This window comes from Eumetopias jubatus, unplaced genomic scaffold (genome assembly GCF_037043125.1).
Source record: "Eumetopias jubatus isolate StellerSeaLion01/CBP00866 unplaced genomic scaffold, mEumJub1_p1.0 scaffold_3, whole genome shotgun sequence".
Classification (NCBI taxonomy): domain Eukaryota; kingdom Metazoa; phylum Chordata; class Mammalia; order Carnivora; family Otariidae; genus Eumetopias; species Eumetopias jubatus.
The window spans coordinates 164,208,805-164,225,294 of NW_028274809.1; the positions used below are offsets into that span (position 1 = coordinate 164,208,805).

A 16,490-nucleotide genomic window follows, 5' to 3' on the forward strand; every position below is an offset into this window, starting at 1 on the left:
TTAATTAAAAACTTTTAAGTAATAGAATTAGTCCCAAAACCTCAGGCTGTCTAAATCCACAACACAAGCTCTTAATTTCCATACTCTATCACTCCAGCATATAATTATTTATGATACCACAGACACAAGTATAGATTGATATCTATAGATAGAACTTCAAAGTTTGACTTACCTTTCACAAAAATTAATTTCTACCACTTATTTAACAAGAACAAATACAGAAAAATTCCTCCTTCCAATGCAGGTTTTATCCTACTACAATTTGGCTCATGTTTCCACCACTCTCTAGCTTATAAATACTCACATAAACACAGACATTTAGAAGCTTCTTTTAAATTTCTTCAAATAGAAAGAAAACAAAAAGCTCTAAGATTATCTATCTCATGATAGGTAAAGATGAACCATTTACTGTCAATCACAACAAAGATTTTGGGAAGAACATTTGTTTGTTTGGGGGTATTACCTATTATGTGTTTACTGGCAAAAATTTCTGATGTTGCCAGCACGTGAGAATTAATAAGTGCTTCATCAATGCGTAAGAAGGTCTGGTCCCCACTTGCACCTATCCAGGTAGCCTTTCTTCCATACTTTGATCCAATGTTAGGCATGGGAGCTGGTTTTGCATTCCAATATGGCACATCCAAAATCGGTCTACCCAGTTGTCCTTTCTAAAAGATTAAATAAACCATAGTAACAACATTACTAGATAAACAATCAATAATTTTTTATAAAGTTAAGAAGACAGGAGACAAAAACAGCTCTATGAGAAATTATTCTTTATCAACTGTTAGTACTTTTTTTTTTATTAACAAATTCATGTGACATTTAGACCAAAATTTGTAAAGGAATAAAATAATTTCTATTATTCTTAGGAACGCTCTTCCTAATAAACCACCAAGTATATTATTAAAAATAACAATAAAGCTGAAAAATTTTTCCATCCAAGAAATCGCCCTGAAATACTGTCTTCACCTACATTTAAAAGTATAATAAATACACAATATGTTAAAAAATTAGTATTACAAATTGTTCATTTAAAAAAATCACTTTGATATTTTAAGTTGATAGTACTTAAGATGATAGAAAGTCACTACTAAAATCACACAGTCTGAAAATATCTGGGTAAAGGCCAAAATAATGCATACTACAACTGTGAATACAATTAGAAAATTACATTTTTTACACATGATCATGTGTTACTAAGTTATTTATGTTTCAAGATAAACAGCATAACCAATGGTAAGGTATGATATCTTAAGCAAATAATTGTTAACTCACTTAAAAACTATGGCTGTCTATAGGTAGTAGGTTAGGTAAGAGTTTAATTTAAAAAACAACAGCAAGTCTCTCATTACTAAGCTAGTAGTAGCTATAAAAAAAGGCTGATGGTAGATGGGTAAACATACATCCACCCCTGGTTCAGGAGCTTGCCCTCCCACCAAAGCACTCCCCTTCCAAAAGCCCTCTGGAGGGTGGAAAATGCTGTCTCATGGCATCCAGGGTCATCTGCAAGTCCTAGGAATGAGAAATCATTAGCAAAAAACCTGAAGAACACTGGAGCACTGCAAATAGCCTGGTTAATTCTCACCCAACTATTGGGTTTCTAAGGCATTCTATCACTCCTTCAATACCACAGCAAGAAAATACAGCCACAAAGTGACTGCAAAAGCACAGAGCTTTAAGCACTGGGCTGAACCAGGGAGGAAAAATGTGGCAACCACACAGAGAAGAAACCCAAAATTTCGATGTTAATATGTTAATTCTCAGCTTCTTTCAACGTCTATCTTTATTTTTTGACCAAAAAAAAAAAAAAAGGCATAAAAAATGTGAACAGTGAGCAAAGTATGTCATATTCAAGGATATATTATGCTTTTAGAAGAAAAATAAGTCTATTTGTCACTGTCTACTGAAATAAATATCTATTCCCTATCAACCAACTAATGTACAGAAAAGCAGTACAAAAATACAACAGATGACTGGACAGCACCATGGGATTCAGAATGTAGTTATACATAAGCCATAGTTAAATTCATAGAAGTTCACAACTAGGACTTCTGCGGGTAGAGGACAAAAATGGTTGTCTGATTTCAAATATTACCATTCACATTCTTCCCCAAAACAACATAAAACCAACACATAGGGCAAAGAAAACCACGCATGACTCAAGCCTTCAGCAGTTTAGGAAACAGCAGATCCGATGACCTTTAAGTCACCTGTAAGCAGAGGAAGAAACCAAATTCCAACAGTCTTCACCCTGGACCTGCCACTGCAAGCTAGAGGGAGTGAAGAGTGCAAAAGGGTGGCTTATGAAGGAGAACAGTGGAGTATGGAGGACTTAGAAAAAGCACTGGTAAAATCGTCTCCCAAAGAGAAAATCTAACCCTTAATGTCAAAATATGAAATGAAGGTTCATAGCACCAGCTACAGGAAAAAGGCTTCAAAGTGTGCAGGACCATTGCTCACCCATGAGACTGACACAAATTAAAAGGTATGACAGCATGTTCTGTTGACAAGGCTGTGGAGAAACAGGCATTTTCAACCATTGCTGGTGAGAATGCAAAAATAAAGGGAATTGTTAATATCCCACAAAACTGCATAGGCACTAACCTTCAACCCAGACATCTTACTTCTAGAAATTTACCTCAAAGGTACACCTCTAACAGTATTTACTGCTTTCATTGCAAAATATTGTAAAGTACTTGCAAAATATTGGAAACTATGTCCACGCATAAGAAACTAAATAACCTATAGTATATATGCACAAGGGTACTATGCAGATATAAAAAAAAGAGTAAGGAAGATCTCTACGAACTCTCACAGAATGATTTCTAGGAGATACAGTAAAGTGATAAGGGCAAAATGCAGAAGAGCATATATAAAATGCTACCTTTTGAAAAATAAAGGGAAATAATTGTATGTGTGTACATCTATACAACACACACAGGAAGGATAAACTGGAAAACAACGAAGTTCATTACTTACAAGCATGGAGTAAAGGGGATATGGGAGGAGATGACACTTGACTGAGTACACTATTTTTGTGTAACTTTAACTTTTGGAAACATATTAATGTTCTACATATTCAAAGAAATAAAATTATATCTAAGGGCACGAAAGGAGGGATCCTAGAACTAAAAGCAAACTGAAACAGTGCACTGGACCAGAAGCCCCTTTCCTTAGAAGTCTGAGAGCTCAAAGAGGACACGACATGCCAGACGTCAGCATTTTAACCAGTGTCTTCCCCGGAATGGCTAGGAAGTCTGTTACCACAGGGAGAAGAGGAACACCACTGTGTAACAGTCCTCTGAATCTGCCCTCCCTTTGGCAACCCTAGGGAGCCTCATTCATCGTTCCAGGCCGAAGTAATCTCCGTGCCAAAAGGGCATCTCTCTCCCTTAACCCCTGACATTAGATCTTACTCACTTTACAGAGATGACCCCCTGACCCAGGACAGGGTGAGACAAACAGACCTGTAAAAGGGCTTGTTTTCAGGGACAAGGGGGAGAAGGGTGATCACTGGCTGTAGCTGTTCTTCACGAAGAATCTGTTATTTGTACCTATTCTTATGACTATTAACTAAAGTTTTTTTTTAATTAAAAAAAGGCAAACTGAAACAGATGAATCTAATTCTATTCCAAAGGAATAACATAATTCCACTGAAATGGGGTGGGGGAGAGCACCCAAGTAACTTATGAACACAGTATCTGACTATATGCCGTCAGCTGTGGGGAAGAACACAGGTGAGAGTGACAGACAAATCCTGAACTCCTTTTAGTGAGTTTGTTTTCATAGTGGTGTGGGAAAAGCAAATATAAAACTATTTTACGCATATTTCAGGACTGAGTGAATGAGAAATAAATGTACTCATATTGTTAGAAGCCAGAATTCTTATTGTGGAAGAAAGGAAACAAACACGGAATGGGTCAAGGTAAGAAAGACCCCTGTGGGGACAGATTGGAAGTAGAGGTACTGGTGTGGGCTTACGATTTCTAAAATACGTACAGGTATGCATACATATGTGTACTGCGGGTACAGAGACACCCCACTGCAATGAACACGCTTAGTGCTCCATCAGTGTCTAAAACTATTCCCCACTAAAAAGAACCCGTGTTCTTGGAGAAACGGCTGATTCTAGGACTGACACAGAGAAGCCTGGAAGAACTTGTTTTGCCAGGAAGTAAGGAAGTACCCCCAAAATGAAGGGGCATGTCATAAGAACACAGGAGCCAGCTCAAAGGGACTCTGATCCATGAAATCTGAGACAATCTACACACCCAAATAATTATGGACAGTAATGAGGAAAATAAAAATACATGGGTCTGTACCAAACAAACCAAATGAAAAAGAAGGGCTCCTGCTTACAATAAAATGCAAAGGGCCAACTGTTAAATGTGAGGGGGTGCTGGAGTTAGAAAATCATCATTTTGCAGTCGTTAATAGTAAAGACTGGTTTAGGCAAGAATGGGAACCTAAATCTAGGGGGAAATTGTATGAGAAGCAGGTACCTTAAAACTGTCTTATTAAAAGAGTCAACCCATAAACTGCTTATTAGTTTCAAGAGAAAAAATACTAATTATGCAGTAGAAAAATCAGACATTTTCCAGGTGGGCATTTTGTACCTTCAGATGTGATGCCTGAGGAGAACACAACATCACTTACATAGTATTTTGGCCTCAAATATACAACCTAAATCTAAACATGAGGAAATATCAGAGAAACAAAAATGAGGACCATTTTATTTAAAAAAACCCAAAGTACCATACTCTTCAAAAATGTCAATGTCATCATAATAGACAAAGAAAAGGTGTGGAAATGGTACAGATTAAAGGAGACTAAAGAGACATGACAATCAGATGCAATACCTGATCTTAGATTGGAGGAGACAAAAAATGCCAAAAAATAATTATTGGATCAATCAAAAAAATATAAACTGAAGTATTCAGGAATAAAGGATCATGATATATGCAAAGTTATTTTTAAAGGATTCAGGAAAAAATATGCTTTACACACACACACACACACACACACACACACACACACACACACAGTGCTTAAGAGAGAAGAAGAGCATGTGCAAGTGATAAAGCAAATCAAAATGTTACCAATAGGTGAAGCTGGTTCAAGAGTATATAGGTGGGGGGTGGGAGGGATGGGGTGGCTAGGTGATAGACTTTGGGGAGGGTATGTGCTATGGCGAGCACTGTGAATTGTGCAAGACTGTTGAATCACAGATCTGTACCTCTGAAACAAATAATACATTATATGTTAAAAAAAAAGAAGATAGCAGGAGGGGAAGATTGAAGGGCGGGAAATCGGAGGGGGAGATGAACCATGAGAGACGATGGACTCTGAAAAACAAACTGAGGGTTCTAGAAGTGGGGGGTGGGAGGATGGGTTAGCCTGGTGATGGGTATTAAGGAGGGCACGTTCTGCATGGAGCACTGGGTGTTATATGCAAACAATGAATCATGGAACACTGCATCAAAAACTAATGATGTAATGTATGGCGATTAACATAAACACAATAAAAAAATAAAATGAATTAAAAAAGAGTATATAGGTGTTCTATGTACTATTCTTACTTTTTGCAATCTTTCTGTGGTTTAAAAGCATTTCCAAATAAAAGATTTTTTCTTAAAGTTCACATTTACATTTTTTAAAAAATCAATAGTTGCAAATTACATCCCAGAGACTTAGGTTATGGAGTTCTGAGTAGTTACCCACATCAGAGATGGTATAGGCTTATTAGCACAGTCTTATGGGGCTTTTCCTTGATCTCTACCACGCCCAAACTATACAAAATTCTCAGAGCATTTTCAGTCTTTTCAAGCTTTGGCAGAAAGAGAACAAAACAGGCAAGCAGACAGAGACAAAGAGAGAGGGAGAGGAAAAAGGAAACTATAATTTTAAACAAATCTATAAGAAAACCAGGCTTTTAGGAAGTTCTAAATTAGAAACAGTTCTATATGTTAAAAATGAATCTTTGCAAGCTACTTGGGAAATATGTTTTTAAATGACAGAATAACTCTACTGAATGCTTAAAGGATTTTGACCTGGAATAAGCATGTCAAATTTTAACACTGCTGTTAAATTTAATAAATCCTAATACTACACTAGAGAAGATAATTATTTCACAGTAATGTCATTCAGGTCTTGTGCGTGCTGGATGATAGGAAATATGCATATGCAATAATTATAACACAAGAATTTCACTGAAACCAGGAAAAATAGCTGACACAGACAAATTGTAAGGCAATGGTACAGTGCAATACTATTAATGCTTAAAAAATTCCTTACAGAAAAACTTCCAAATGTGAAGACCTGTCCATCCATTAAAAGTACTGCCGTGTGGTTGCTGCCTGCAGTTACTTGTGTGCTAGGGCCTGGCAAAGCTTGAACAAGAGTGGGACATCCCCTAGGTTAAAAAAAAAAAAAAAAATTAAGTCAATTTCTTACAAGACTCAACCGAAATAAAAAGCAATAAATAAACATTGCAATAAGGAGTAGAAGAGATAAAAGGCACTACTAGTATATTTAGTAAATATTATTGAGATACTATATGCCTGCCTTCATCCTAGGTGCCCGATAATACAAAAATGAAAAAGACATTATCACTAACTTTAAAGAGATTATTAAAGATTTCCTGAATTTACTACCCTACTTGCGGACACATAATTTTTATTTTTTCTGAAAGACTGGTGCTACCTTTGTTTTAAAAGGAAAAAAATTTACCTTTTATAGCAATGGCATGTTAGAGATCTCTATAAATATTTATTAGATGAAATAAAAATCATACGCTGCTTTAACAGGAATTCAATCCAGGAGCTATACAAAACAATCAATTCTATATAATTTTTTCTAGCTTTTTAACTGAGCTATAATTCTAGATTTTAACATAGTGGTTAATGAAATCAGAATACAGTATGGCGAGCGGCACTAGAGCAGTGACTGGATGCTCAAACTCTAGAGCTAGACTGCCTGGGTGTAAACCCTGGCTCCACCACACAACAGCAGTGACCAAGACTGTGAGCAAGGTACTCATCCTTCTTGTATTTTAGTTTTCTCTTCTATAACATAGAGGATAATATTAAACAGTACCTACCCCGTAGGGTTCCTATGAACAATAGAGAAGTTCATATATGTCAAGTGCTTGGATCAACGTCTAGCACACATTTAACACTGAGTAAATGGTAACTATTACAATAAAGGACATCCTTACATTCATTGTATCCATCCTTGTATGACTTTATTAAGCATTTATTAACCACTTTTAATAATCATTATCTGTAATTAGAATAATCACTGTAGAAATAGTAGACACATAATAGGAGAGCTCTGTTTTAGAGACAATTCAGATACTTTAAACTTTTTAAAATTTAATTTTTTTTATTTAGAGAGAAAGAGAGACAGCACGAGCAGGCAGGAGGGGTAAAGGGAGAAGGAGACAGAATCCTAAGCAGGCTCCATGCTCAGTGCGGAGCCTGACGCAGGGCTTGATCTCATGACCCTGAGATCATGACCTGAGGTGAAATCAAGAGTCAGATCGACTGAGCCATCCAGGCGCCCCATAATTTAAATTTTTAAAAAATTACATAAAATATATTTTCTAATGGTTATTCAGGCTGCAATGAATAGTACCTGGAAACCTAGTTATGAAAATCTTGCAATAATCTGGGGAGTTATGATGAAGACCTGAACAAAAAACAGTATGAATTCAAAGAAATGAATGAATTTGATAGCTGTAAGGAACAGAACTGACTAGACTTGGCAGGTGACCGATATGGGGCAGGAAGGTATTTTGCTTAAGCAACAAGGTAGATGGTGGTAACATTCACTTAAGCCATGAAAATGAATGAGATCTAGGAAGACAATCAGAGCAAAGAAGAGATCTTAATTTTTATTATGTTTCTTCTAACACGTCAGGTATGGACAGAGGAAGAGCTCACAGCAATCCCAGACATAACAAAGAGGAAGAATGACCTCTGGGAAAAATGTGGTATGAAGACAGTTAGCAGAAGAGAAGGTTTCAAGAAGGGGGAAATACTGTACATGCTAAATACTCTAGATACACATACAAATGACCCCTCGATTTAATAAGAAAAAGGTCTCTTTGGTGGAAAACAGGCACAAAACTAGCAGATGAAGAGTTAACAGTGGGGTCAGAGACTATGCAAAAACCCCTTCAAGAATCTCCACACAAAAAAGAAAAATAAAGGAGAACCAACAGCTAAAGGGAAAATGAAGCTCAAGGAGGCTTTGTTCCTTTTAAGATGATAGAGATTTATATACGTTTAAAAGCATGAGTGGAGATAAAAAGGCTAAAGATACAGTTTAGAGAGGAGAAGAGAAACAGGGCAAGATCCCTAAGGAAAAGGTAGGTAGGCTTCATAACATGGATGAGAACAGGTCCCTCTTTCAAAGTAACATGAAAAAGGAGCAAAAGAAGTAGTATGGATGCAGATAGGTTTGTAGAGTTGGTGGGTTGAAGAATTTCCCACCTAATGGTTTTTATTTTTGCTGTGATGGAATAGAAGGAGGAAATGGGTAAAGCAGAGGATCTGAAGATTACAGAAAAGGGATGGTGGTGAATGGAACAAATAAATACGTAGACCAGGAGTTTTTAACTAAGATTCAAAGGCTTCTAGGAAGTCTATGAGTGAGCTTCAGGAGATCTGTGAACCTTCTAAATTTGTAAGCCAACCTTTACGCGTATATTCTTATATCTACTGTTCTGAAGACAGACCCCATCTTTCATCAAATTCTCAAGAAGTGTTAAACCAAATAGTTCAAAACCACAAAGCAGAACAATGATTGCCCATTATAGAAGCCCTGGTTGAATCTGGAAGTCAGGTAACAATCTGCACACATACAGTGATTTACTTTTTTCCAGAAGCCTAAGTTAGACATGGAAAACACAGATAGATTGATCCATGCTGGAAGTGCCATGCCCTAGCACTGAGATCAAGAGGGAAAGAAAACTGAGGTTACTGGTGAGAGTATAGGTGAAGAGAATAAATAACAATCTCTAACTTGGGAAGAAAATAAAGTAAAAAAAGGTAGAAGAGAGTAAAAATGTAAAGGGCAATGGGGAATGAAGCACTGATAAAGTTAAAGGCCAAGTAAAGTAAAGCTAAGTAACAGAAAAAGAAATTATCATCAGATTATGAGGTGTTTAAACTTAAGAATTCAGAGCTGGAGCTGTGCTGGATCGAAGATGGATCCAAGATAACTATCATGAATGTGGAAGTAAAATTTACTAGATAGAAGGTGTCAAGATAAGTATATTGTATGGGACCACTGACAAGGAGAAAAAAGTCACTCATGAGTGTGACAAGACTCTGAGTCAGAAAACACTGTGAAACAGATACGAAATTTTAGATCAATGAAAGGCAACTGAGTGAATGGTAAGTAAAAAAAGGGGAGTCAAGCCCAACGGCCCCGCCTCAAAAGAGCAGTAGTTTTTTAACTTGTGGATGGAGTAATATGACCAAGAATAGTAGTGAAAGGTAAACGGTTTTCAACTCTGAGCTACAGGAAGTTGTGACAAAAAAACAACTGCCCCAAGGGCTATATGGTGAACTACTGCTCTCTAAATGTCCAGTAGCAAAGAACAAAGGGAACATTCTTATAACAGTTCACTTGTCCCTAGTTTGCAAAGCACTTTCATGTAAACTATCACTGATTATTAAAATAACTCTATGGGTAGATCTGAAGAGCTTCAAGCACTTTCCCAAGAGCTGGTGGCAGACTTTCTAATACAGTCTTTGAACCCTTTCCATAATATTAGTGAGCCCATTTATTAAATTATTTTGACTACACAGGAAGAACGGGAAAGAAAAACTACATGTGTATGTTTGCACGCATGTGTGCACACTAGGCATTTTACATACACTGCATTAATTCTTCAACAATCCTATGGGATATTTAAAGTAAGGCCTAGTAAATTGCAGTTATATAGTTGGTAAGAGATGAAGCAAAGATTTCAACCTTCTCTAAATGGTTCCAGATACTATGATTAGGTAATATATTAATGCAGAATGAAGATAGTCTAGCAAGAAAAAGAAAAAACTCAAAAACACTATAAGAATGATAAAAATTCTACTGGATAACAGAGAATAAAAGCATCTAAACTATATAATCTCTTTGCCAACATCCAGGTTAAGGTTTACTGAAAATGGTAAAAAAAAAAAAAGTGGAATTCAGACATACAGAAGCATACTGAACAAAATAAACAAACCAAAAAGAGGGTTAGTAGACTCATGTCATAAGAATATACAGAAGCCCTCACAAGCTTTCTGACATTCACTTTAAAAAGCAGCAGCTAACATCACTGAGCACTTACTGTGGACTAGGCCCTGTGCTAAGTGACAGGCATGATCACCCTGAATTCTCACAAGAACCTTCAGAGGAAAATATACTTACTCCAGTTAAACAGAGGAAGAAACGGAGACAAAGAAAAGTTAAACAACTTGGCCAAGGTAATACACGGGCACCAGGTGATAGAATCAGGACCCAAACCAGAGAATGAACTCAGTCATTCTGCCAAGATGACACATTAAGTAAGGCGACCATCAGTTACATTTTGTTAATCTCTGCCACCATGCACACTTCAATACTGACCTTCCATTAACCACACATTAAATTCCAGTTAAAAGCACTTGATTACTACAAACTTTTAAAAATAGCCCCCAACCACCCCCTTTAACTAAATATCTATTAAATGTCTTTGTGGTAGTTAACATGTATGCTAGAGGGGCTCTGTTCCTCCTGGGGCTGTTCTTCCACATACATGGCCAATTCGTTTCTGAATTAGTACCACAGTTCCTGTGTCCTGCCTTCCAAGTCCCACATAGGTCAAGACAAAAAGGGTAACCAGAGTGGTTACAACAGAAACGGTTTTGGCTAATTTCTATTTAGCACACCAGGCATAGTGTGTAAGCATTATTTCACTGGGTTACCCAGTTTACTCTCCCCACACCACATGCTACAACCTTCCAGTTACAACTCAATGGAACCAGGAATGGAAATGTACCTGTGGGAAAAGAACAACTTTGAGCAGTTAAAGCAAACTCCACCAGAGTTTAATCTTCTTAAGAAACCCTGAAATCTTTTTAATAATTTAAACCAATTATATTTTTGTGAAGATGATAAATTCCAGCTATTCAAAATACTCACCATACTGTTATGATATCATCACCTGAGCAAGTTACTGCAAATTAAGGGATGGTGCTCACTGATATAATCAGGTCAACGAGACAGTGTTTTTAGGTAACCTCTTTATTTTAAAAGCTGACAAGAGCACTTCTCTTTCAACAGCCATTACACCTCAATGTAGTGTAGCAGAATCTTGTGCCTACGCTGATCGTTCTTCGTATTGCAGTTACCGCAGAGCTGTGACTTGATTATAATCATGATTTTCACTATTTCCCTCCCACTCAGGAGAGACCATGAAATATGGTGTTTTGCCAATTACTTTCTGTGGAATGGCATCTAAGTACAAAGTACGACTTGTGAAGAAGCGCCCCCTTGTTGCACACAATTGATGGTCCATCATGCCTAACCGTAATGCACTTTTCTCAGCTTATGCCATGACTACAAAGTAATCAATAACAGCAACAATGATGATGCTGATGATAATGAAGATGATGATAAACCCTCTTCTCCTGTGTCATGAGCCTCAGTGAAAAACAGAAAAGTTGCCAAATTCTTCCCCATACAAATTACAACCCTGACTCAGTCTCTGCATATCACCGATGTCATTCCACTATAAAGCAAAATATCTGTTGCCTTCTAACACCTGACTGTAACTGCTCAACCCTGCAAGACATTGATATTTTATCATGTCCAACATCCAATATCCAAATGTCATATCCAGTGATACTTGATAAACTAACTGCCAAAGACCTTTTGTTCTCTTTCCAAGCATAATATTTGTCATTAAGATTGTGATAGCTTTTGTTAACTAACTAGTATTAAAATAAAACACTTAAATAAAAGGAAAAAGATTGTGATAGCTTTACAAATCTCTTGACAAGAATATCAGATGTATGCTACACTATATTTTTAGTGAGAAATTCAACTTAATGGTTCCTTAGTCATCTCTTCTCATTAGCAATAACATTCATCAAAGTAACTAGGACATTCCATTTCATACCCATTTTGTATGCACTGCAAATGGGTCTGACCCTGCCCTCAAGGGACAGTGAGTGGTTCTTAATCCTGATGCACATTAGAGTATGGACAGCTTTTAGGAAAAACTCTTGAACCTATCCAGCACTGCCCTTGCTGCCTCCATCCACCTCCACCCCACCCCCACCTCCCAACATACACTTCTCAGAAATTCTAGAGGTAGAATCCAGGCATAGGATTTCTGAGGTTCCCTAGGTAATTCCAATATGCAGCCAGGATTAAGAATCACTGGTCTTTACCATATAAATGGCAATAACTGCATCCCTACCAGAGTAATGGGGTGGTTTCAGAACAAAGTGAAAATCCTGGATTTTATTTAATGACTAGAGTAATTCACTGTATGTAAAAGAGAAACCATATACACCCAGTTGATTCTGGTAGGTATCTTATGACTACAAGGGAGAATGAGGCAGAACAGAGATTCACAAAAGAAGGTTCTTATGGCGAAATGAATTAGTAAGTCAAGTCTGGCCTAAAGCTGCCGTACCTATCTCCAGACTTGATCAATAAGGCTGGTTTCAATGGTGAGGCAGCCATATATGTGGATCACTCAGATCTCTGACACACTACTTTAGGGAGCATAGCTGACTGACAGCCTTAGATGCTGTCCCTTTGGATCCATGCGGCCATTCTTCCTCTAGGTTGCTGCCAGCCTATGTCTGAGCTGGACCATCCTGCCCAATTTGGGGCTCCTCCAAAGGCAACCTCAGCTTGAGGACACCCCACTGCCTGCCTGAAACTCTCTCAGAACCACACTTCACTTTAGACACTTCCTACTCTAACCTTCTTCCTTCCTTCCTCTCTCAGGGGTCAGACCTGTGACCTGTGCATTGTGTCTGACAGTTTTCCCTGCTTATTCCTGCTCTTTTCGCTTTTAACTTCCACAGGAGCTTTCTCCCAATGAATCCTTTGCACATCACATCCTGTCTTAGAACTTCTTCTTCAAGTCCTGAACTAATAAAGATGGATTTTCTATACTTTTGGCCAAAAGCATTCTCACTACTACACTAAGCAGGAAATGGATTCAGCTGTTTTAGGAAAGCCAAAGTTAACAGGGACTTAAACAAGATAGAAGTTTATTTCTCTCTCAGCTAAGCGTCCACTTGTAAGGAGCCAATGTGGCAGTTCTACGGTGTCAGGGACTCAGACTATTTCTATCTTGTAGCTCTGCCAATCTCAATACATGGTTTCCAATTTATGATTGCTGTATCGACATGGATTCCAGGTAGCAAGCTGGGAAGGAAGGAGAGGAGCATGGTTCCAAAACACAAATCATTTTAATTCACATGGCCATACTCTGCAGCAATGGAGGCAGGAAAACGAAGTCTTTAGCTGCATGGTCATGTCACCAACTAAAACTCTACTCCTAAATGAAGTAGGGAAGAATGAGTATGAGGCGATGTCTGGTAGCCTCCACCACAATTAGTTCTTCACTATTCCGGATTAAGTCAAATAGTTTTCTCTGAGAGACCACAGGTTTTGTTTAAAAATTATTCAAATGCTTCCATGATTTCATGTTAATATTAGACCAAAATTTCAAAACAGACAACATCAAGGAATATGAATGAATCCATTGCTGACTTTAAAAAATGCAATTTGGGATATTCACTGTCTTTTCTATTGCCATGAACAGCCTTTAAAAAAACAGTAATTATTAAGAATATGGTAGGATTTTGTGATAATCATAGTTAATCTTATATTTTAAATGTATAAAATGTAAATCAACTTTTCTTCTGAAACCACAAAATAATCCATCCTCACAAAAGCACTCAACCACAAAATCAAGATCCACCAATAATTTATGGGCTACACTTTACAAAACAGTGGTATAAACACAATTTCAAGTGTAGAAATATATATTTAGAAAGAAAAAAGAAAAAGAAAGCAAAACAAAACAGTATCTTCAAGTCAGAGTACCTGGAATTGACATCTCCATGTCCTAGTTGCCCATGCTGCCCATATCCAAACGTATAGACATCTCCATTTTCCATTAAAACCACTGAAACCAAAATACACAGCTTTTTTAAATTATATGCATTTTATATTTCTATCGTAACAATTCTGAAAGCAGTATAATACTATTTAAAATTTAGAGCCATTAAAATGGGTAATTGACATCAATGGATAAAGAATATGTAGCATACATATATACAATGTAATATTATTCAGCCATAAAAAAGAATGAAATCTTGCCATTTGCAACAACATGGATGGATTTAGAGAATAAAAGAAAGTCAGAGAAAGACAAATACTATATGATTTCACTCATATGTAGAATTTAAGAAACAAAACAAATGAGCAAAGGGGAAAAAAAAGAGATTGAGAGAGACAAACCAAGAAACAGATTCTTAACCACAGAGAACCAACTGATGGTCACCAGAGGGGAGGTGGGTGGGAGGATGGGTGACGTAGGTGATGGAGGTTAAGGAGTGCACCAGTCATGTGAGCACCAGATGATTAAAATAAAAACTTAAAAAAAAAAAAGGGTAATTGAATCACAGGCAATTTATATTTAGTAAGATAATATAATTTTAGTTCATAATACATTAAAATTCTTATAAATACCCTTTAACAATATTAATATTTAATAAGATACCAGTTTGGGCCAACTGTAAAACCTTTTCAATAATGAGTAGAAAATTCCATAGAAAATAATGTTCTCTCATATCTAGGATAATCATATAGGTAGCACACGGGTTTGAGCTCTGTACAATTTATGCACAACTTCAGTGAATGTTAGAACCTTAATATCTGTCAATGCCTTATCAAAATAAGGAAATACATTTAGTACCAAAGAAAGAATTTAACATTTTTTATTTTTATAACAGTTGAATAGTACAACCTACACTATATAGGTCAAATGCCAATAATTTACTAAGAATTTAATTATTTTCTACATTTTAAGAAAAGAAATTTGTTGATACACATTTTTCATTGAACAGTAGCAAAATATGAGACCGGGTGATAAAAATCGCAGAATCCTAGAGTGCAAAGGGATTTTAGGGATTATTTCATCTTCAGGAGTTTCCTTAATTGAATTATAAAATAAGTCCATCAGAAGACAAATTAAAAACCAGATTTCCAGACAAATACCTATTCTATCATGCCACAGTTTTTAAAAAGAGATTCTGTAACAAATACAAAGCTTTTACAGATTGGAGAGAAATTGCCATACTACAGCTTTTAACACATACTTAATAGACTACATTTGTCAAAACTAAACAAATACGTTATTTAGCACAATTGTAAAAATGCAGTTATACCCTAAAGTTCCAGCTGCTACCTGAATGGTGAAATCCACAGCTGACTTGTACTGCCCGAAGCTCACAGTCAAATCGCACAGAGCCTGGAGGATATGTTGTGATTTTGCTGGCATCTTTTTCTCCTCGTTCTCCACTTCCATCTGTAAGTGTCATAATTTGTGATTAAGCCATTATTCATCTTCAAAATAAAACTTTAAATCAGTTTACTATGGAAGACCAAGAGAAAAATGTTAAGAGAAATAAGCAAGAAGAATCTGCAGCTGTTAGAAGTGATAGATCAAGAATCTACCTGCAAAGAAGCAATTTTGGAAAGATATACTATATATTTCTGTTTGCAAATATCACTAAATCAATAAAAACAGAGAAAGGATTTGGTTATGGATAAAAACTATTAAGCTAGTCAGTTATGTAATGTAAATGGGTCATTAAATTATACAAAAAACAAAATCCTAAATAGTTTACATGGGAAAATTTAGTTTGCATAAAAATAACTGCATGCAAAGTCATTTAACAATTATTTTTAACTCAGTGATAGTGTTAGTACCAGCCACTTAAAAAAAAAAATTCCCATTTGAGTTGCAAATGACTTAGATTTCCCATATACATCTCAGAAAGGCTACCCTATCCATCAGTATTGTTACACTCAATTGAACTTTAAAAAATGTATAAAGACCAAAGAGCTTTATCCAATATACTGTAATCCAATGGCTGGCTCTTGTTCACCTTTCCTGTCCCACCGTGCCCTCAGCCATTCTACTTTGTGGTCTTCTTCTGGCCCCCAAACACTACTCTCAACCAAACCTTTCTGTTTCAGTTCTTCTTTCTTCCCCCCTTCTTTTTATAATTTCCCCCCTTCAACTTGCTTCAAGCATTTTCCTCCACCCCTACTTTTTACATTTGACTTTGAATATTCTGGCATTCTGACCATAAAATAAAATCCACATTCCAGAATATAAAACTTTAGTTTGGAATGTGTAAATAAGGGAGACAACTCATTTTTCCTAATCTAAAACTATACATCACTAACATATGACCTCT

At 36.5% G+C, this 16,490-nt stretch overlaps 1 protein-coding gene across 11 annotated transcripts in view; it reads right to left on the reverse strand.

The window, feature by feature from the left end:
- The window catches only part of MYCBP2 (MYC binding protein 2), a 262,122-nt gene that overhangs the window by 154,231 nt on the left and 91,401 nt on the right, over positions 1–16,490 (reverse strand). For all 11 annotated transcript variants that reach the window (XM_028106119.2, XM_028106120.2, XM_028106122.2 and 8 more), the window contains 4 exons: positions 15,473–15,592; positions 14,107–14,188; positions 6,298–6,415; positions 464–668 (listed from right to left, as the gene is read on the reverse strand). In XM_028106119.2, coding sequence (XP_027961920.1) covers positions 464–668; positions 6,298–6,415; positions 14,107–14,188; positions 15,473–15,592 — 525 coding nt within the window. The remainder of the gene's footprint in view (positions 1–463; positions 669–6,297; positions 6,416–14,106; positions 14,189–15,472; positions 15,593–16,490) is intronic.